The following is a 23494-nucleotide window of genomic DNA, read 5'->3' on the forward strand; positions in this document are numbered from 1 at the left end:
CACCACCACCGTGGTTGTCCTGCGCTGCCAGAACAATTGCTGTGTGAAGGCGAACGGCCCCAGACTACAAATTGCAGTGCTGCCCCTTTGCAAAGCACACACGCCGGCGCAGCGGAAACCCTCTGCACGTATACACGCACGTGCACGCGGCGGCCAGAGGCGTGGTGACACGGGCTGTCTGACCGCGCTGTCCTCGCTCGTCCCTGGCCGTCGCGCTGGGCTGAGGCATAGGCGGCAGACGGGGCTTTTCGCTTTTGCAGCACGCTGCTGTTTGCCAGCGCTGAGGCAGCGCAGGGTGAAGTCATGCTAGGAGAAAGCGGCTTAAGGTGAGGCACGCCGGCAAAGGGAGAGGGGAGAAAAAAGAGAGAAGATCCATGGTGCGTGGTTTCTTCGGCACTTCTCCTGCCTTTAACCTGTTCCTGGTTGTAATTGCCCTGGCAAGAGCTATTTCCTTTGCTGATTTTTGGGGCGGATCCTGGCACCCCTTGCTAACAGAGGAAAAGGTCTTGGACAGTGATGGTGGCCCAGTCTGAGCCAGGGCAGGTCAGGATACCTCGCTGGCCCTCCCACCCAGGGCGAGGAATTGCAACCATGTGCTGGGACAGCCCGGGTGGCGGCAGCAGGGAGGGTCTGGGAACCGGAACAGGCATCCAGCCTCCCCAGCATATGCTCACCAGCCTCGGCATGTAAAGAGTGCCAGGGCTTGTGCCCTCAGGGCACCAGCCAGGGAGGAAAGTTGCTCCATTTTAGAAAAGCATGCAAGTTTGCTCCCTACAAAGTGCTGTAGCCTGGCTCTGCGACATTCTGACCCAGCCTGGCTGCCTGCAAAGCAGAACTTGGGTCACATCTGTGTCCACCCCCCATTTTAGCTCCAGGGCCCAGCTTGCCCTTCTGCCTGCAATGGGTGTTTTGTCCCCATGTTCCAAGAGATTTTAGCATGGCTTGCTGGGTTTTATCCTGGCCTAGAGAACTCCTTGTGATGTTAAAGGATCTTTGCTTCTGTGTCAGCACAGCTCAGCAGGTACATGCAGTTACCACCAGTGGCAGCCATGTAATGGTCCCTGTCCTCATCCCACAAGAGGAGCATGAGCAGGATTTGTCTTCATGTCCCTCCAAAGCAGCGTGAGGTGGCTAAGGGACAGAAGGGACAACCGAGGGGCTTAGTTGAGACACAATGTGAAGAGACACCTCTGTCTCTGCGTTTGGGCTGTGGCGATTCTGCAGGTGAAATCCTGTCTGTGCACTGAGCCCTGTGAGCTTTTACTTTCTCTCCTGTAAAGTGATTTTTAAATAATGCTCTGCAGGTTCTGTGTTGTCTCCCTTCAACTCTATCCGCAAATCATGCACTTGCTCTCTGCCAGGTATGAAATTTCAGCCATATCTGTAAAAACATCAAGACAAAACACACTCGGCTCAAACAGTTGCCAGAGCTGGCACCAGAACTGCTGGGTCCCCAGGCAAAGGCTCAGAGAAGCTTTCCCTTTCCCGCTCTCACATCGCAGACACATGGCACTGCTCCTCCATTTCCCTCTCACTGTCCCTGCCTTGATTCTCAGTGGCCCAGAGCTCATCTTTTCGAGTCTGTGGGTTCCTAAAACGAGATTAGCATACAACTGCAGGGGTATTTTAAGCCAGGAAAAATAAGGACTTGAAGGTGCTCCTTGTGCTAGCAAATTGGGTCGAGGGGCACTTGGTCTCTGCCTCTCTGGTGTGCACCCACTTCACATCTTCCCACTCGCTCTTAGATGTTGCAAGTCTTCCCCATTTGAAAAACTCAAAGCATTTTTTTCTCAAGGAGAAAGTAAAATCACTTTCCCTGTCTACTGATGAGTGGAGAGGTCTGAAGTGGTACGATGAGCTCACAGACATCAGGGCACCCAGTTCACTGACTCCAGACCAGAAACCCCCCAAAAGGAGGACCATTGCACTCATGGCTGTTCACCCCATTACAATCATAGAATCATAGAATCATAGAATCATAGAATCACAGAATGGTCTGGGTTGGAAGGGACCCCAAGGATCAGAGAGTTCCAACCCCCCTGCCACAGGCAGGGACACCAACCTCCAGGCCTGGATCTACACAAGGTTGCCCAGGGCCCCATCCCACCTGGCTTTGAACACCTCCAGGGACAGGGCACCCATCACCTCTCTGGGCAGCCTGTTCCAGCACCTCACCACTCTCTCTGTAAAAAAAAACAAACTCAGGAACCAACAAACGCAGAAACCAACTGCTACGTTTAGCCCAAAATGAGTACTTTCCCCAGAGCTGGGGGGAAGGTACGAAATGACAGGTTCATTGTAGAGAAGTTATTCCAAAAGGAGAAAGTGGTAACTCTTCAGAGTAGAGATCAGGAACACACCCTTTGCTCTTCAGGCTTTACTCTCTACCTCTGAAGCGTGGGACTGAAGAATGCTTCTTCCATAGACACCCTCTTCCGCGTGGGTGCAGGTGCTTGCTGCAGCACGTCGGGATGAGCACTGTGCCCATGCCTTCCCTCCCTCCTTCCCGTGCCCCTGCCCCTGTGGGTCTTCTTGTCTGCTGAAGGTAACCCCTGGGCACGCAGGGACTCATTGTAGACCCACTGACTTATTTCTCTAAGCTGAGCTTGCTGTAGGATGCACCTGCTCCATACCATTGACAAAGGTGTGTTGTTCCAAATCTGGGCTTTGTAGTCCTTTGTTCTTTTTAATGCATTAATAAACATATGAAATCTTCATTTGTTACTGCCTTAACTACCGGGTGCCACCGCTCAGCAAATATTTCAAGCAGCTGAAAGTGGGAAACACCCTGTCATGCGCAGTACACGAGACAAGCTCTTGAATAAAGATATCACTAATAAAACAAGGAGTTACTCACACTGACACTCTTAGGTGTCCTTGCCTCCCAGTGTATGGACATGTAGAAACAGGCGTGAAAATCCCTTATCAATCGTTCATTTGTTCATTCAGTAAAAGCTTCTTGGAGGCTTTGTGTGATTTTCAGAAGCTCATGGACACCAGTGGGACTAGCTGCTGTGCCTCCCCTGGGGACTGGGTCTTGCCCCTGGGTGTTCTCCCTGGGGCAGGGGGAATGGTGGTTCTGTAATCCCCGAGGCTAGCGCAGGGCAGAGCGGTGGGAGCACCTCCCGGAGCTGAAGGCTTTCTGGGGCCAGGTCAGGCTGAAGAACACACCTTTCACCTCATCTTCCAGAGACCACTTTCTTTAATGTGAGCCTTGCCAAGCCTGCAGGACAGGCAGTTTATGGCTGAATGGAAGCAGGCTGGGCTGGAAGTGGGGAAGAGGGACAAGCGGAAGAGGACAAGATTTGGGTGTCTGAGTAGCTGAAGGAGAACTTCCTCCACTGACTGAGAAAGAAATCCTAGCTTCCAGTTTGGAACAGGATTTCACATGGAAGATATAACTTTTAAATCATGCAGCGTTTATTAATAGAATATGCTCTCCTTCCCAAAACCTAGACTCCTTGTGGCTCGTTGCCTTCTGACAGGCAGCTAGCAGTGTGAGTCGCTTTGTCAGTTAGGTTGAGAGCCGTGGTTTCTTAGAAGCCATTTAGAAACGTCTCTTCCATTTTACTTGCCTGTGTGTCTCCCCTCTGCCTGGCCAGCTTGTGGCTGATAATTCTCAGCGACTCACAGATAAAAACGATTTAAATAAAAAACCCAAACCCAAACCCCCAAGCCCTAAGCAGTGACGCACCAGATGTGCAGCGAAAATTTTAAAAACATGCTATGACTTTTTAGGAATACATGCAATTAATATTAAACAGATGCCCGAAGTTTCCTGCACAGCTGTTTCTCTATTACGTGTCATGACTTTTAATGGCACTGAGGTGAGACACACAGACATGAGGAAACGCAAGACTATTCCAAATTCAAGCTTTTAAAATTCTAGCAACAAAGGGGGAGAGGGGGTGGGGAAGCCAAACCACCAAACCTCTCACAAGAAGCCAAAAGGATCATTTTTTTTTTGCTCTGGTGCTTCACAAAGCAGAGAGAGAAGTATCTGGCTGAAGGTAACATATCCCATGTACTGCTTGGTAGTTTATCACCTTTGTTAGGCTTCCTCTGATGCCTCTGTTTCCGTAGCAGAGATCCACTCTGTGTTTATACACAGCGAGGACTAGAACTGGATTACAAGGCTGTGTTTTGTTCCAGGATCCCTCTTGCTGCGTGTGAACTGTTTATACAAACCGAGTAGGTCTTTTTTTCTTTTTTCCAGGGAAGCTTGTCTACCAAGCTTCAATTTCCTTTTATTGGATACGTGAGCCATTTATTACCACCCCCGAAAAGGCCTCCCTGAAACTCACGTTGTCAGGACCTCTGCGGCTGGCAAGGTGGCAGCGTTACCGCAGGGGCTGTCTGCCTTGGCAGCCAGAACTGTCAGGCTGCTGATGGAGCGCATTCTCTCCAAAAATCCGGACTTTGGGGTAGGATTCATTTAATCTGACGTGAGGGATGGGATTAATCTCAGTTAATGTGCATACCTACAGCTGAGCTAGGCATCAATTATAGTCACTGGGGTGGGAGTTCACGTCATCCTAGCAAAAACATATGGAAAGTAGATGAATTGCAGCCAAAAGGTGCCTGCTTCTCTTCCTTGGCTGTAAAAAGATGTGATAGGGATCAACTCTGATGTAGGTGTCTCTACAGTATATGTCTATAGATAGATCCTTCTCTCCTTTTCTAACACTAAATGGTTGGCCAGGTGAAAGCCAGAATGGACAAAGTCAGATCTCCATCTCATAGGGTCACTTTGCTTTAGGATGACACCCTCACCCATGACCTCAGTAAGGCCTCAGCCTATCTTTCGGTTGGCATGGTGCAAATTCATGGGTGCTTTCACGTTTCCTCAACTATCTTTTCTGGTTCCAGGGTTAAGCAGTTCAAGTGACATGGGAAAGCCTCTGGATGCTAAGCAGCTCCACCTTACAGCCCTTACCCTTAGGGCACAATTCCCCTTCCCACCCACTGCTCTCCATTCCAAGGGGATCTTCTGTGGCCCCAAATTCATCCATCATCCGCTGCTGTTGCTCCTGGTGTCCCTTTGGAGACTTGTTATAGTTCTGATATTTGCTCTCCCACTATTCGTCGTGCCTTCTGTGGGGAGTCACAGCCAGTTTATCAGCTACCAGGATCATGCTTTCTGGGCTGAAAAGCAATTTCCTTTTCTCCTCTTATTGCAGGAACCTAAGAAGGGTTTGATTTATGCCATCGGTTTTAGATTTAAAAATCTTCAGCTTCACCTAGGTACATTTCCTGGAGATCGGCAATGCTCAGTATAGAAACATTTAATAATGCTTAACAGATGAGCAATTCTGCTACCCCATATGATCATCTCTTATATACTAGGTCTGGATTTCTCCTACCATGTCAGAGCCACTGTCAAACGGTGCCGGTCATCTCTTCCTCTTTCTCTTACCAAACTTATGTTCCCAGGAGTGTTCACAGCAGTGAACACGGCAGCCCTTCAATGCTGCTTCTGACCAGCTGCACTTCTGGACTGCTCCTGTGCAGCAAGCACTCCAGCTTTGTTGCTGTAATGCCCCTCACAAAGCACAAGCCTTTGTCAACGTGCTCAGGTACAGCACAACACAACACCGCAATTTGAGAAACACTGTTTAATGAACAGTTGCTCTGCTATCTGCCAGGGGAAGTGGCATTCACCACCACTTGGATAACTCCAACTCAACAGGCCACGCTCAAGAGTTACGGGATTTCATCTGGGCTCATCAGCTGCTGGGTGGTTGCTCTGGCCATGTGAACAGCAGTTGAAATGTGGTCAGCATGTCAAGGGAGGTGATTCTTCCCCTCCACTCCGCTCTCATCAGACTCCACCTGGAGTAGTGTGTCCAGTTCTGGAGTCACCAACATAAGAAGGACATGGAACTGTTGGAATGGGTCCAGAGGAGAGCCACAAAGATGACTGGAGGGCTGGAACACCTCTCCTATCAAGACAGATTGAGAGAGTTGGGCTTGTTCAGCCTGGAGAAGAGAAGGCTATGGGGAGACCTTATAGTGGCCTTCCAGAACCTGAAGGGGCCTACGGGAAAGCTGGGGAGGGACTTTTTATAGTGGGGATAGGGCAAGAGGGAATGGTTTTAAATTGGAAGGGGGTAGATTTAGATTGGATATTAGGAAAAAATTCTTCATTATGAGGGTGGTGAGGCACTGGAACAGGCTGCCCAGGGAGGTAGTAGAAGCCACATCCCTGGAGGTGTTCAAGGCTGGGTTGGATGGGGCCATGAGCAGCCTGCTCTGGGGTGTTGGGTGGGGCCATGGCAGGGGGTTGGAACTTGATGATCTTTAAGGTCCCATTCTGATTCTATGATGTCTGTAGACATAGAATCCATGGCACAGGTATGGAGCAGTGCTCCTGTGTGCTTCAGAGCACTTGCACAGCACACCCAGCTACCAGCATCCATGTTGCTGAGATCAGTGAAGGCCAGGCTGCCTGCACAGTGGTCAGTATGGACTGGCAGCCAGACACCTTTGAGTCCTACTAGGATGAGTTTCGTGCCCAGTGCAGCCATGTGGTATGGCTGCGGGGTGATGGGAAACGGGAGCTGGCGGCACCATGCACAATGATGGCACGTTGCACGCCTTTGCTCTCCAGCTGGGAGGTGTTTGTGCAAGGGGATGGCAAGAAGGAGCAAGATGGACTGAAACATGGCACTGTGGTCTAACCCTGAGGGTCCTTGCAGGCCCACTGAGAATGTCCGTGGTGGGGAGGCAGAGGAGGACTAGCTGTGAGCGTGGGTTGGTCCTACCTTGGGCCTACAGCAAAGAGGTGCCCTGAGGTGTGAGCACAAGCCTTCATGTTGGGCCCAGCACTCACCCATTCCTCTTCCCCGTGCTCAAGGTGCTTTATTTATAACACTTAAGAGAACAAACCTGCATTTCTAAGACAGACACTGGAGAGAGGTTTTTGAAGCAACTGTTGCTTCTGTTGACTTCAGGTCCCAAGGAACCAGCTATTTTGGTTGTCAGTCTGTTGAAGCAAGGCTACATGTTGACTCACAGCCCTGCACCAGAGCTGGGCAAGCTCCTTCCAGCCTCACAGCAGCAGGCAGGTTTCTCCAGCTGATGGAGCCTGACCTTCTCGTGATGCTCTCCAGCTCCACCAAAGCTGCACCCAATGACTCTGGTGGTTATACATGTCTCAAAATTGGGGCCTGAAAGCCAGCAGGAAGCCTTAGAGGGGGTTGCCAGGGCTCAGCATCCAGTCTCGCACAACGTATATCCTGATGTTCTGGTGCTCATATGCCCCGTGCAAGGAGGTGGTGGTGGCCACACACCACTTGAGCAGTGCTGGGTAGGCAGGAGCCATGGCCAGAGGTGTTTGCTGTTGGCCATGCTTAGCCAGGTGCCTGCTGGCACTTCTTTCAGGTGACAACTTTGCTTCAGTCGCTTATGGGTTGTCACCTTGCCAGGATGCACGCCTGGTGGGAATTAGCTTTTGGAAATCGCAGCTGCGTGCCCTGTAAGCAATGTCCCTTCTAGGAAAACATGTTAAACCTGGAGTCAGCCTGTCAGCTGGATTTCAGGGTGAAATCTGATGTGTTGGTTGTGTCTGCCTGAGAAAAGAAAAAAACAGACAGGAAAAAACCCTGTACCTGCTGTGGCATCTGCTGGCGTCAGAGGACACATGTACTGGCACACAGCCTCGTGGCAAGGACAGGAAGCCAGCAGGAAGGACCTGGGGCACTGCCAAGGATGGGGCAGTGCTGGGAGTGAGCGAGCTCTGCAGGAGCTTTGGAGCTCGTTCCCTCCTCTCCCAATCCTTTTATTCTTGTCATCTACATGCTCACACGCTTGTGTCCCTCTCTGACCTGTTTGCTATTCCCTGTCATTACCAGGTGCCTGTGGGCTGACTTAATGGAGCCCTGAGCTGACATGGAAGTGGAGAAGCGGACAGCCCATGACATGGAGCCCAGTCTGCAGCTGAAAGCAGAACAATCGCAGTCCTCAAATTCACAACAGGACGGTCAGCCAGACTCAGGGTTTTGTTTCCAGTCTGGTTTTCTCCAGGCCTTTGCAATTACTCTTGCCTGCTTCTGTAATGTGGGTCTTGCTTTAGATAGTTTCAGGGATTTTTTTAGGGTTTTCTTTTTCCTTTCAGAGTTTTGTGGCACCCAAAACCTTGGTGCTGGGTGTGAATCACAAGGAGGAAACCTCTGGTGGTGCCTTGAAGGCCCGTGTCGACACACTTACCACCATGGCAGAGAAGCATGGCCATGCTCCTCGGAGCTCTCCCTGGTCTGCAGAGGTTTCAGTGCTCCATCCTGCTCGCCGTGTGACATGCTCAGCCAGCCAACCCCAGGCGTGCAGTAAGTAAGTAATCTCGGGCTTGCTACGCCTTCGTCGAACCCTGCTCATCAGAAGTCTGCATCAACTCTACAAGTTGCTGCCTGAAGTGGTTTCTCAAATGCTGCAAAGCCAGGACCAGCAATGGAGAGGAAGAATAGGTAATTATTGAGGCTCATTTCACATGCAGACATCAGACCCGATGGCACAGCGAGCCCAGCGCGAGGCAAGTAGAATTCCTTCGGAAGACCTGATTTCCCAGGTTCCAACGTGGCTTGTTTGTTAATCCTGAGATTTTTCTCAGAAGTCTTTATTATCCAGAACAGGGGTGTGAGCTGATCGCATGCTGCTTCTTGGAAATTACTGGGAGGCAACTTACTGGGAGGTAATTCTAGATGGGAATCTGAACAAAAGGTGTTGCTTAAGCATTTTGAAGAATAATTGAGCACTTGCTAGGCAGTTTGCTTAATAACCTGAAAGACGGATCCTTATCAGGAGTCTCCACATGCTCTATTATTCAATTGCTTTCTTATTTAAATAAAGCCTAGCAAATGTGTCCATAAAAATAAAATTACCTCATAAAAGGCAGTATCACTGAGGTCTGCCTGCTCAGATAATTGCAAGTTACATTTTCCTGTTAGTATGTCTTTATACCCTTGTTTTTTACAGGCCTGTTGGGTGCCCATTGGGCTTCAAGGGGCTTTCGAGGCAATGACTCTGAGGTGCATCCCCAGCACCTTTCCTGTTAAGGTGCCACGAAGGCGAATGTGGTTGTGGGCTTGTCCTGACCAGCCTCAGCTGAGTGGGTGTCTGCTTCCTAGGGAACGGTGTTCAGTGTGCATGTAAAAAGTGCCCCTGCTCTAGTTTGCAATGATTCTCTTCAGGGTAACCCAAAACTTATGGTGCAAACATGGAAGATTGGAGCCAATAAAAATAAATAGCTTGAGAAAAAATAAAAAGCCTTGAGAAAAGAAGGTTAAGACGGGATCTTATTAATGTTTAGAAATATCTCAAGTGTGGGACACAGGGTGAAATGTCCAGCCTCTTTTCAGTGGTCTGTGAAGACAGGATAAGGGGCACTGGCTGCAAGTTGGAGCACAGGAAATTCCGCACCAATATGTGGAAGAACTTTTTCACAGTGAGGGTGACAGAGCCCTGGGACAGGCTGCCCTGTGGATTGTGGAGTCTCCTTCCCTGGAGATATTCAAGACCCAGCTGGATGCCTACCTGTGCGATCTGTCCTAGGGAACCTGCTTTGGCAGGGGGGTTGGACATGATGATCTCTTGGAGTCCCTTCCAACCCCTACAATTCTGTGACTCTGTGACTGAAATCACACTGCACAGCAACATGCAGATGTTCCTGCTGCTAGAAGAACTTGTGTATTTTGAAAGTCAGAGGGACTCATTTTGAGGCCTGTGCCTGAGCTGCGTGCCAAGGGGCAGGCTTACGTACAGCTGTGGCATGGCATCCCAGTCACATGGCGACCAGCACAGAAATCAAGTACTGCATTAGCTCTGAATTTAAGGAAATAAATAAAAGCAGGCATTGTTAATCAGAAAACAACTCTGACTCTGGAAATGTAACCTCAACTAGGAACATTGCTGATGGGATCTGCGCTTGGGCAGCGGTCCCAGCTAAGGTGGTGTCCTACCCTGCCCTGAGCCTGTGCACTTAGGAGAGTCTGTCATGCAGAAACAGGACTTGGGGCAGTTAAATATTATGCCTAGATGCACACTCCTCAGGAAGAGCTACGACAGCACTCACAGGAGAGCAATAATGAGCCAGCAAGGAGAAACAGCCTCTGACTGTACGCTGTGAGGAGTTGTTAAGGAGGTCTCTGTGTGTCCTCTCTCTGTGAACAAGCTCACTGCCAGTGTGGAGGTCTGGGGGACGTTATGGGAAGCTGACAGCCTCTCTGCACACACCATGTGAACAGTAATACTGGCTGTGTCAGTTCACATTGCCTAAATTGTCCTCCCAGGGTCTAATGAGTTGGTGCCTCTTCTGGGCACGGGGCAACTCAAGTACTTGGCTCATTCAAGCCTCTGTGCCCTTTCCTAAGTCTGATAGCAAGGGCCGGTGCTGCGTAGGTCAGAAATGAAAGTCCTAAAGATAGAAGGACAAAAACGTGTGGTTCACTTTGCAGAGGCTGCCACAAGGTTCTGTCTCTTTCAGGTCAGTGTGGGTTTGGATCCTTGATCTCTAGGTGGAAAACTCCATGAATCTATTAACAATCTCTTGAGCCATCAAGCTCCACCTCTTAGGGGATTATTCACATTCCAAAATTCAAAATGATCTTGGGTTTGGAAACATGCTGATACCCTTTGCTGAACGGCTCCACTCCTCTGTTCTTTTTCCTTTCTCGTGACACTCACTTTGAAGTGAATAGTGCAAAGTAGCACTTGAGGCGGTGAAAAGAGGACCCCATAACCTAGAGTGCTTACTACACCCACAAAAACCCCTTCCCTTTTTATTGCCCCAAATCCATAAAGACTGCTTTTCAAAGGGAGGTAGTAAAAGTAGCACGCTTCAGCAGGTTCCAATTAAAGAAAGCCTAATCCAAAGCGCATTGAAGTTAATAAGAGACTTTTTGTCTCTCTGCTGTCGGGGCTTGGACCAGACATCAGTGTCAGAAATGGTATCTGGAACACGTGCAGACATTTTAATGCACTCTCTGCTGCAGGAGTGCCGGGACTCTTCCTGCGCCATTATCGGCTACGCCGGTCGCTCGGCCTTCCCTAGCAGCTTCAAAGGGGAATTGCCAATTCATCTTCTTTCACAACTAAAATGCTGGGTTCAGAAGTGAATTCTGCTAAAACACATACTCCTTTTTTTTTTTTTTTTTTTTTTAATCTGGAAAGAGATTTTAAAGATTATTTCCCCTTTCCAGCAAATGTTCCTTGTTCTCAGGCAATCAGTGAAAGAAGACACTGTATTCAGGCCAACAAAAAAAAAGCGCCAAATCACTGGTTTTACTTTTAGGTCTATTTATAAGGTGACAGAAAGGCACCTTGAAAGTCAAAATTCTTTTTCATCTAGTGAAATCTGGACCAAGCTTTTGAATATTCATCGTAACTTTAGGAACTGCCTTATCAGCTCTAATTCTACCATGCCTTGACATTCGTCTGGCGCCATGGAGAATATGGAAGCTCCAGATTAGCTCTCAGAAACTCTCTTTACTTCCAGCAAGAAACTAAATTTGCAGCACGGCCACTTTTAGCATCAGATGAGCGTGCCTCTGGTGGTCTTTGAGTATAATATGACTTTGTTTATTTTTCCAGTCTTTTGTAAACTGCTTTACTCCACAGATCAATGGTCAATGGCTGTCGTAACGTATGACTCAGGATGGAAATTTCATATGCATCATCTGGGAGAACTGGCTCAAAGATGACTCCATTTTCGTTTTACTCTATGCTCCAGCCAGGGATCAACATTGTGTAAAGCCTCCTTGACATTGTTCTGCCCTGAGGAGATTCCTCCTTTGTGATCACCCGTGCTGCTTTATACAGGTGGGAAGCAGTGCTCTTAGGCCTTGCCCATTGCTATGCTAAGAGTCCACCTGTACTCCCAGAGTACAAAACAGCTTTTATAAAGCATACTCGTTACTTAGAAGAGTCAAATGGGATCTAAACACCTCCTTTATAGAGCAGGGAAGAAAAATCAATGACTATTTTTCCCAAGGACTAAAAGTTAAGCCAACCATTTCAGTGGAAGGTCCAGCAGGAACCACCTTTATGCCTTCCTCTCCCAGGGCTCCTAAACACTGCCACAGATCAGTAGATAGTGATAAGACCATTTTCACTAGAAAGGCTTTTCCAACGCTGGTTAAAAACCCCAAACACATCAGAGACTGATGTGTCAGCTGCCTGCTAATCTGCGCCCCCGCACCCCGGCGCCAGCCCGAAGCCTGGCGTGACCACGCGCCTCACTGCAAGTGATGGACAGTTGAAGAGGGATGAGTCCTTGTAGGGGGGGCTGCCCCAACTGTCAGCCAGCCCCATACACCAGTCCTGGGGGGCACACTGTGCCCGGAGGACATGAGCCCCTGTGCAAGACCCCTGTTGTCCCCCAAACCGGTGGCACAAGGGAGTTAAGGCAAAGGGAGAGATGGGGAAATTTGCTCACCGAGTTGCCTCACTTCTGAACAATACTCAAGTCACAGGCTTGCCTACGAGTGAGATTTAAATAAATAACATTTGCTTCCAAATAAGCCAGAGAAGAATAAACATTTAAAGACCTTTTGGCTGTCCTATGAGAGAATAATAGGCCTTGCTATACATCTGAAGAATTAAATTGTCTTAATTGCATCCTTGTGCAAAATAAAGCATTACGTAGAGAAGAAAAATATTTTTAAGTGGATGGAAAAATCCACTGGGTTAAAGGAATACTACTGTCAAGTTAAATGTGTCCCTGCATTTGTGTGGTGCAAAAACAAGCTTTAATAAAACTGAAGAGTCCAATAGGAACATTTCCATGAATTTAAAAATAACAGCAATGGAAACAATCTCATAAAATAAGTAAACCTCTCCCTTCAATATTTGCGACTCAAGTATTGCAGCATTAATTTAGGGCCTGGGAATGTGAAAGTAACTATAAATTATGAATTAAGTGCTTTGTTCTACAGTAGGAGAGGCCAGGTTTTAAATTCCAAGTCTAGCCATGGCTCCTGTAAATCCAGTACCACTGCTGGGATGCAGAATTTAGCCCACCTGAAGACCAACTGAAATGGTGAAATTACCTGACATGATACCCATCAGGTTTCCAGTGGCCCACAGCAGATCAACAGAAGGATACCTGCCTTGTAAGGAAGGCTTCTTTGGCATGACACTCCATGAATCCTACTCCAAGCTGTTTCCTTAACCTTTAAAAAGACTCTAAATATATCAGTTATGTCTAAACTGACATTGTTCACGTTGATGAAGAACATGAAATGCAAAGTTCATCCAAAAAAGAAGGTACCAGGGTCCCCGTGAGTGTGCCCATTACACTGCCTTCCCCCCAAGACTGGTTGTCTTCCCAGATCACTGCACTCATACTGGGTTAACTGGGGATGACTTCCTTGGAAACCCAGTCTGCGTTAAGACTTGGTCTGTGCTAGCTCAGAACAAGGTAAGGTACTTGCATTTATCTTACTAGGAGCCAGCTTCTTCCTCTAAATCGTGTTTCCAGTAGTTTCTCTTGCTCTTCAGCTCTTTCTTTTGCATCTTGAGCTTTTGTTCCTCCCAACTGCTGCCAGAGACACTGCTTTGCCCCTCTTCCTTTACATGCAGAACACACTCGTGCCAGTCTCACTGTGAGAATTGCTTCAGAGTCCTCCTCACACTTCCTACTCTGGGACACACTCATGTGAATATGTCAAATGTCTGTATACTGGAGCTGGGATGGTGTTCAAGCAAAAAAGGAGCATGTTGGCATTAAAGCATCATTAAACTGCAAAATAAATAAATCCCAAGACCTACATTTATTTGTATTGTTTATTTGGGATTTGCTGATAGATGTAAACTCCGTAACTAGCCATAGTAGGATGTGATCAGTTAAGATCTAAGTGAGGTATAAGAGGATCATGATTTACTGAAGGTTAGAAGTGTATACAGAAGATTAAATACCACCAGATTACTCCAAGACCCACAGGAGCTGGTCCTGCCAGGATATGCTTTCTGTTTCTGTGCCTCTGAAAATCAAGGCAAGCAGGATTTCCATAAAATCTCTTTGTCTTTCCTAATTTCCCAGATGTCTTCCAAAATCTGAGTATAGGAAGAATTAAAAAAAAAAAAAAAAGCAATAAAGTTCATTCTTGCCTCAATAAATACTTCTGACAAGGCTGTTAAGCTGTTAAATTATATAGGGCAGATCTTGTAGGATGGGAAGTTACTTGGCAATGGCTCTCTAGGTGAAACATTCTACTGTAACTTGCTCATAAAAAGACCTGGAAAACCTGCATCCAAACTTTGTTCCTTATTTACTGGACAGAAAATACTGCTCAGGGAGAATTAAAGCGCATTCTGCCTCTTATCATCAGGCCTTGGAGAACAGCTGGTCACTTCCATCACCTTTGGATACATACCCTGTGGGCTGATCCCTGCTTACCTGGTCAGCAGAAACCTCAGCGGTTTCTTCCAACACAAGGGAAGGAAGTTTCTTTCCTTGACAGGGGAGAAGGAGGAGAAATGCCCACACTTTACTGTTCTTTTGAATAAAATCTAATCATCACTGGTGGTGCAATTACAGCTGGCAAAATCTGGGGACAGGAGTGTCAAAGCTGCCTCCACTGGGTGCAGAAAAGCCAGCAGGAAGCAAACAAACCTCATGGATGGCACAAGCTGGAAGGAGAGCTGTGAGGAGTTCATCTTGACCTGACAGGACCTCCAAGCTTCAGTAGCCTGTTGGGCATGTGGTGGTCAGAGAAAGGTGCCTACGGACACTTGAGCTAAGAGTAAAACCTCTGTGCACCATGGCTGCCTGGATCCAGGGCACACTACAAATGCTCCACAGTCACCAGGTATTCCCCCAGTTTCTTAGAGGAGGCAAACACAGGCAACTTAGAAACTGTCTCATTTTTTAGGAAGCCCTTTCTGTCTCTGTCTGCCTGTCCCTGCCCATCCTCTGGTCACGGGTCACACTCCCCACCTGTGCTATACCAAGAGACGGCATCCGCACACGGTGCCCATCTCCTTGCAGAAACCTATGCCCATGAAATAACAGCAGGAGAAACCCTCTCAGGCACACTCCATCCCTGTTACTTCCACTTAGGGCCAGTTTCAAAGGCAGACTGAGGTGGCAGCCATCTATCCTAGCAACAAACTCTAGCTGCTAAAACTTTTATAAACGTGAAATTAGCCACCTGCAATAACTGTTGTAAAATTGTTAAATTAGTAACAGTGATTATTCTCATTTCTTGCTGGGCTATCAGGGAACTAGCACGGAACAGCAGTAAAAGAGGCTCCTACATAGTCCTGAAAATAGGTTAAACCAAGTGTTGCTCCCGCAATGAAACCAGAAACCTTGCTGAACTCACTGCAGGGCCTCCTGCTTGCAAGGACTTTAAGTGTCACCCTATATCCCCACTGGAATAGTACAAAAGCAAACAGGAAAGAGTGATCCATTTTTTTAATGCCTGCTAAAAATTAATCTGGCATGAAAAGAATTACAAGTCACAAGATGCCACAGAAAACTGGAATGCTTCAGCTTAATAAAAACACGGTTCCCAACCCCATTTTTTTTCCAGGTTGAGGCGTCACATCTTCAGCAGAGGTTTCAGTGAATCCTCTTTATTTAATTCAGCAAAGTACTTGAAAGCTCCCAATCGATGGCAAAGCTTCACTCAAGCATGTACTGTATCACAGAAGGATCCACTTCTTCAGCCATCAGACCGGCTTGCAGGCTCTGGATTGTTGCTTTTTCACCCAAACGCTGTCTCCACAGGACAAACGCGGCCACGATCTGCGACTGCAGGTTGTGAGGGTGATTGACTTTGCATCGATAGATGTCAGTATGGGACAAACCCAAGCAAAGAACTATGTGCTCCCACTCCGGTCCCAGTCTCCTCGCAAGCTTGTTCAGCTGCTGATCTGTTGGTGAAGTCTTCAGGATAGACGGTGCAAGTTCAGTGACACCTGCAAAAGGTGAAGGAGGAGGAAAAAGGTAAACGTGTGTCACTGGACAATGCTGGAAATGTTAATGTAAGACCTTGACAAAGGTGGGAATAAGCAAAGCTGAGGTGAAAGAATTAATTAATTAAACAGAATGCATACTCGCCTATAAAAATTAATTACATAATCACCCATAAGGTTAATTAGAGGAAAACTAATGCTCAGTGCACCATACTGGGACACTTTGAGGTTTCTGGTGTCAATAATCCAGTGATCAGAATTCTATTCCAAAGCCACAGCTTCCAAAAGTAATTATAGATTCTGGGGTAGTGAACAAGAAATGCTTTCAAGGAACATGCTTCCAGCAGCCATCAAGCTCTGAAGATCAATCTGCTTGCACCAGTAGGACAGACTGACAAATGACAAATAGGGGACCAGTAATACCTTAGCATGCCTCTTCTATGTCTCTGTTTATATACTTCAGAAATAACTTTGATTCCTTTGTTCCTAGTGTTGGTCTGTTTGGGTTTTTTTTTTTTTTTTGCTGAGGGCTGCTTGCAGGAAGTTTTTCTGTCCCCTAAGATGCTCCTTACCCTTTGTGCTCTGTCATATATCATGGAATCATAGAATGTGTTAGGTTGGAAGGGACCTTTAAAGGTCATCCAGTCCAACCCCTCTACAGTAAGCAGGGCCATCTTCACTAGATCAGGTTGCTCAGAGCCCCATCAAGCCTGACCTTGAATGTCTCCAGGGAAGGGGCCTCCACTATCTCTCTATGCAACCTGTTCCAGTGATCTACCACCCTCAGATTGAAGAGCTTTTTCCTAATACCTAACCTGAATCAACCCTTTCAAGTTTAAAACCATTACCTGTCATCCTATTGCTCCATGCCCTTGTGAACAGCTCTTCCCCAGCTTTCCTATAGGCACCTTTCAGGTACTGGATAAAGTTCCCCTGGAGCCTTCTCTTCTCCAGGATGAACAACCTCAGCTTTCTCAGCCTGTCTTCACAGGAGAGGTGCTCCAGCCCTTCAATCATTTTTCTGGCCCTCCTCTGGATGTGCTCCAACAGGCCCATCGCCTTCTTGTGTTAAGGGCTCCAAAGCTGTGTCCAGCTCTGGGGGCTTTTCTATTTGAATGAACCCATAAGCATTGTTCAGGAGAACCCAAATGAAGAGGGCATTGAACACTGTTACCCAATAGAAATTATCCTTCCCGGTCCCTCATCCCATTTGTAGTAATGCTCCTGAAAATAGGCAGCCCCATTCACCCATCTGGCCTTCCTGAAGCTGTTTACAGGAGAGTGCAAGGAGGTCCCATGTTCTTGCAGGGATTTCTGCCCTCCATCCCTTAGTACAGCCCAAGTATCCAACCTGCCCTGGAAGGCACCCTCCATTTGAGATGACATTCAGCATCCAACTGGTACCCAAGTCAACAGAGGACAGGATCGATGCAACTACTAAAAGAGCTTTCACAGGACCCATTAAGGTAGCAGTATTTATCAGTGGTAGAAAACTTCTTAGGGACTGAAACAAGTATTTCTTACAAACACAAATGATCTGGATTCCCTGTGGTAGTCTGATCATTAAAAAAACCCATAGTGTATTAATACAAACAGTGTTGATGGCAGAGTGAGGACACAGTGCTACTCAGAAACACGCTGCTCCATGGGATCCATCTCACCGAACTACAGCGAGCCCCTCCTGAACTAATTATACTAGGATTAATTATTGCTAAGTAGAAAAATAGGCTCTTTTAGAATACAATCTTACTGGAAAAAAAGATGTCTAAACTAACCAGATTAATTACTCCTCCAAACAAGCATGCTCCTCTCCATTGACTGCAAAAGGAGCACTGGATCTAAGCTCAGATGTTGACGCTGATGCTGCAAACACCCAGTGCTGGTGAAACCATTCTCTGCCCAGGAACTGAAACCACATACTGGATTCATTTAGAAGGTACATTTAGAAAAGCAGCCTAAAGTATCTATAAATTTAGCATATCTGCTCTTTGATACCCTCTGTGATCACGAGCTGAAACGAAGGGCCAATGCAGCCTGCAACTGCTGCTCTGCTTTTGTTGCTGAAGCCACTGCGTCAAAACAGAGCAAAAATATCCCTAAGAAAGGGCTAATTATAGCCTGCCAGTCTGAAGCAGCAGACTCCCTCCAGAAGAGCCGCTTTGCAGAATCTAATTTATGGCTCCAATATCACGCTCGCAGCCTCCACTACAGCAGAAGAGCGACACTAGAAAGCACCACTCCTCCATTTTATCAAAAGTAATTGTTTTTGCATAGAATACCCAGGGCCTGCAAACGTTTGTACAATTTAAGCCCAATCATACGTAAGTACTACACAAAGCTGCTTTGAGTAAAGGGAAAATTGCTTTCTGAAGAGTATTTAGGTCCCTTTGATCTTCCTGTCTCCAGATTGCCAAAGGAACCCGGGGCAAGTGGCTGGTTTGGGGACAGAGCAGAGGACATGCGGCTCCTGGAGGAGCCCGAGCAATACCGATGGGGCTGTCGCATCACACAGGATACCAGCTCCACAGGTAAGTCAGGGTGAGGGAGAACCTTTCATGAGTGCAAATACTGGGGAAGAACTAATAAATGTAAAATAAATCTAGCTACCCTCTGCTGTCGCCAGCTCCACTTTTTGCTATTAAGCCCTTCTGTTGTCTTACTAAGGTCAGCTACTAAGCCTAAAGCAGCGTGTCCAAAGAAGCTCTACCTGCCAGCCTGGGTGTCTTGCTCTCACACCGGCATTTTTATACTTCATGTTCACTAGAAGAATGGTTTTATGATATTCAAATGTGATCAAGCAGGGATGCCTAACAATAATACATGTCAGCTCGCCCATCCAGCCTTTGATATTAGGCAGACTTCTTTACTACAAGTATCTTGCCTTTAGCCTGTTATCAGCTGTTTAATAAGAATAAAACCCATCCAGGAAATCTTTTCATCTTACACTACCATCTGATTCTAATATGGATGTGGAAAATTCTGGGACAGAAGCCAAATGTTAAATTTAATACAAAGGACTGTTATTTTAGTCCCATTTTATTTTCTGTGATAGCTCTTTTTCAGCTCTGATACAAAGGCACCGAGGAAAAGCTGAGAAAAGCATTACATGGCAGGCAATATTATTTAGAAATATAGAGAAATATTTAGTGAGATCTTTCAGTTATGACAAATGCAAAATCACAAAATGGTTTGTCTGTGTTTTAGGATTAATGTGACTCAATTTAATAAACATAATGGTATTCCAGGTAAAAGGGAAATGAGTTTTCTGTGCTCAGCACCCAAGCTGCTTTGAACACACTGCAACAACACTGAGGCTGCCTTTTCTTCAGCTGCATTGAGTGCAGACCCTCGCTTATAATCTCCATTTGTCAGGAACTGCCTGAGGGAAGCAGTGAGATTAGAGCAGAAGTTTCAGTTACACAGCGGTTGCACTTGAAAGGTACGTTTTGGAGACCTTCATTCTGCAGAACACGTGAACCTCTTCTTGCTTTAGGTGGAGGAGTGTAAGTACTTATGTTAGATACAGGCTTCAGCTTACAGAACTGCACTGCTGGAAACAGGAAGAAGCGGAGCTTGGGGCACGACTGAAGGGTGCTGAGGGTTTCCCCAGAGAAGGGAATTTGCAGAGCCGCCACCTCCAGCAAGGCCACCGAGTCAAACCGTGTCCAGCTGTGGACATGGTCTACTCCATGAAGTGCTGCAGAGGTTTAGAGGCTTAAGTCTTCGTGCTCACCCTGAAGCCATTAAGTCCCTGGGGAATGGGAAGCTGATGGCTTTGTGCTGGGGAGCAAGCCAGTCTGGTGCACAGCTGCTCTACTGGGACTGCTGGCCAGCTCACTGGTACAGTGCTTGGGACCAAGAAAATCCCCTTTCTCTGGACTGGAGGCAGGAATGACACGCTCCACCTTGGTTTTGGAGCTGAAACCAGCTCAGAGAAATACCCACAGCTCCTTCTATTTGAAGCTACAGCACAAGGGAATGCGCTTCTCCCTGTCTCCAGCTCTCACTGGTCAAGGAAGCTCATCCACCCTAAGCCTCTTTCCTAGCTGTCCCAGTTAAAAAGACAACAGAGATATCAACAGCTTCTGGCCTGTGTGTACGTGCGTGCTTCCAGACCAGGAGACGTGCTGGATGTTGCTGCCGAGCATGGACAGGAAACAGTTCTGGGTATAAACACAGTATCACAGATACACACCAGACAAAACAGAGTAACCCAGATACCAAAGCTATATATGGGGCAAAGGCAGCCCGTCACCACTTTTGCATTTCTTTTTCTTGAGGACATCTCCAGCTTTAAGAGGAAACTCCAAGGAGATGTTGCAACAATCGGGGGGATGGAAAATAATCTCACCCCAGCTCTGTCCCGCTTGGCACAAGTGGGAGGATGTGAGACATGGGCTGTGAATCACTTAAAAGACTTTTTTTTTTTTTCTTTTGCCTTTTCATCACCATCTCTAGGTGATGAAAAAAGCTGAGATCATCCCTTAGGCTGTCTTGCACCATGGGAAAAATCTTTATCAACATCGAGGAACTGACCTCCCACCCTCTGTGCTGCTGGAACACAGTGAGGAGCAAGCGACCTTGGCTGGAACACAGGACACAGCAGCCAAAAGTGCTGAGGCATTTTTGGGTGATCTGCAAAGTATCCACCCGATTCCTCAGAACTGCTGGCAGCCCGAAGTGCCCTGCAGTTCTGTCTAAAGAACCTTTCTCCATTTAAGTAGGACTCCGCTGTGTATGACCAAAAGTATGTGTTGGTGTTTCTGGGACCCTTCTCCCTTATACAACCAAATACATTTTTACATGACACAATACAAACCCAACTTTTTGGCTTTCCCTCTTTGTCATGTAAAAGGGACTTTGATGGAAATGATGTACCCGAATCTGAAGTGCTGAGGAAGTCTCAATCAACTGCTGCCTAATCTTGCAATTAGATTTTGCCTGCTGCCACAGGCGGTTCAGGAGACAATTTGGTAGCCAGGGATACAATAAGAAATCTCTCCTTTGGGAAAGGATTTTCTGGGGGCTGGTCTCTGCTTCCAGCGCTGCTCTGTATTTCATCCATTGAAATGACCAAGTACATACTCATCGGATAAGAAGACAAGCAGCCCTGGAAGAGGAGATGGGAATCCAGGTCTCTCTGAGCTGCACATCCTCATGCAGAGGCACACAGTCGGGCTACTTGTCTTTCCCTTTCTTTCGATAAATCGTTCCACCGAAAAATACAAAGATCTCCCTGGGAAGGGTCAAGAATGCTTCTCAGCCTCAAGAAGGGAGTCTGGTGGAGAGAAGACTCTCCTGGGAATCAAGGGGTACGCTGAAACAGAGGAAAACAGAATGCAAGAGCCCTTGGCAGAAACAAAGCTAGGCAAGTGGTCTGATTTTTGTATAATCACATCAGAAGCAGGTAGGTCGTTCTGGGCTTCAGACCCTGCAGGGCTGAAACAGGACTGTAAAAAGGAGTAACCATTTAGGCATGCATCTGGCCTCAGCATCTCCGACTGATAGGTAGCCAGAGTCCTCCAGTGATCTGGACAACTTCAGTGATTTGGTCAACTAACTGTTGTTCACTTGACCCTCTTACAAGATCCTGCTCTTAAGTTCTGAAGAGTTTAAACCAAGAATTTCAGAGTCCTCTTTAATTGTCACCTTTCCTGGCATCTGGAGTACAGTTCTTCCCTGAGAAGTGCTAAACTTAGATCAAGCAGTTCCACAAGCAGCACACCAGAGAAGCCTCATTTTCCCCAGGTGCGGGTCCTACAGCTGACTCACGCTCCAGGACTTTCCTCCTCCAGCTGCTTACCAGTTCTCAAGACACTCATGAAATTGCTCCTCTCCACAATAGCAACTAGGCAGGACTCTTGAAGTTGGCCAACAGGTTCAGAAGCTACTAGGTGTAGACACATATGCACAACAGCCCGCAGCAGAGAACACAGCCTTGGTTACCACAGGAAATTATGCTGAAAGGGACTATGAAGCTCCACAGAGCCATTGCGGGTAACGCGCCAGCAACCAGGGACATTTGGAGCGCTTCAGCTGAAGGGAAACACAGACAGTAAAGAATCTAGTGCCAGGCTCTGGTTCCCTCCAGCTCCCTTGCAGTGCACTTGTTCAGCTAGCCTGAGTCACAGGCCCAGCAGTGAGAACTGAACGCATGGTCATGGCTGCCAGACTGTTTGCTGTGTGTTTTGGCAGCTGTGTTATGTTCCAGAAATTATTTAATGACTGAATGTCACAACAGCAAACAACTTGCACATAACCAGGTATATTTGCTTTAAAGTGAAATCCCCTTGGCCTGAACACCACGGCAGAAGTGGGTCATGCAGCAGAACAACACTTGGCGGATCAGGTTGGGACAGGCTTTCAAGAGCAGCGAGGTGGGGTTGCAGAACCTGAATTGGAAGGTAAGTATGTAACGCTCCCACTAATGGAGAGATCGGAGACTTCTGAGAGCTACCGCCGCCCCCTCGAGCCACCAGAGACGCTGGATGAGAGGGAAAGCGGAGAGTAAGCATTCTGAGGGATCCTGGTGGGCGCTGCAGGTCGCTGAAGTCAATGACCAGATCATGGTGGAGGTCCTGGTGAGAAGGGCGGAGTAAACAGAAGGGGCTGGGTAACTGCAGGGGGTGGCTCTGCTCAATATGTTAGAAAAGGGGGTGGGAGCTGACAGTGGGCCTCCATTTGTACAGCTGCTCTTCTGCTTTCGTGTTCAGCTGCTGTCTCCCAGCCCCATTCTGACAGGCAGGCCTGCAGGCGAATGCCTGCCCTCTTCCCACAGCACGTCCAGTTCATAAGCTCTAAGCCAACCTGCGGCAATGGATGACTGGAGTGCCAGATGGGAAAGTATCATGCTGGATATATGACACTTGGCAGGCCTGCAGAATGCAGCACTTACTCCTCCTGTGCAAGTTAAAAACGATCATGAAGCATTGTAAGGTTATTTTGCTGCTGTGAACTTTAGGCGGGCCTGATTCAGGACCTGTTGCTGTTTAAATACAAGAAACAAGCTCAAAACGCTGACCAGTGAAGAAAAGAAGAACAGACTATCAAGAAACCAACCCTTACTATATAATTTGGGTGTTGTTTTTTTACTTGTTGTCATTGTTGCTAATTAAACATCAGACTGATTCAAAGGCTGGGAAGGGAACATTATTGTTTTGCAACAGCTCCAAATATTCATGCTCCAGGAAACATGGAAAAATATTTCTATGTATCACCATAGACATACCTTTTCTGTATCTCTGCAAACAGCACGGATCACACAGCCCATCCAAAGTCTATGCAAAACCACGGCGTTTGCCTTCTGGTGTCAGTGGGTTTCAAAAGGTGTTTGACCAAGGAAAGAGAAAAATGCTGTACTGTTTGAAGACAGATAGCTGACCCCATTTAGGTGTCTTTCCATGTATAAAATTAATACCCTGGCATTAAAATAATTTACAGAATATGCTACGGTTCTATGATTCTAAGCATGTGCTGGTCTGTGCTTGGAAACTCCTGCTTCTTCCTCCCATAGAGTTGACCTAGCACAGGGAAATCCAGGGGATAGAAAACCTCACCTTTGTAGGAACGACAGGCTCGGTTA

The 23494-nt window shown here is 47.3% G+C and overlaps 1 protein-coding gene across 1 annotated transcript in view; it reads right to left on the reverse strand.

Moving 5' to 3' along the window:
* Nucleotides 1-15605: 15605 nt before the first annotated feature.
* Nucleotides 15606-23494, reverse strand: part of CRADD (CARD and death domain containing adaptor protein) — an 80047-nt gene continuing 72158 nt past the window's right edge. Inside the window, exon 3 of the mRNA XM_084275494.1 lies at nucleotides 15606-15915. Within this exon, the coding sequence (XP_084131620.1) occupies nucleotides 15620-15915 (296 nt within the window). The 3' untranslated portion in view covers nucleotides 15606-15619. The remainder of the gene's footprint in view (nucleotides 15916-23494) is intronic.

This window comes from Gallinula chloropus, assembly GCF_964237585.1.
Source record: "Gallinula chloropus genome assembly, chromosome: 1".
NCBI classification, from domain to species: Eukaryota; Metazoa; Chordata; class Aves; order Gruiformes; family Rallidae; genus Gallinula; species Gallinula chloropus.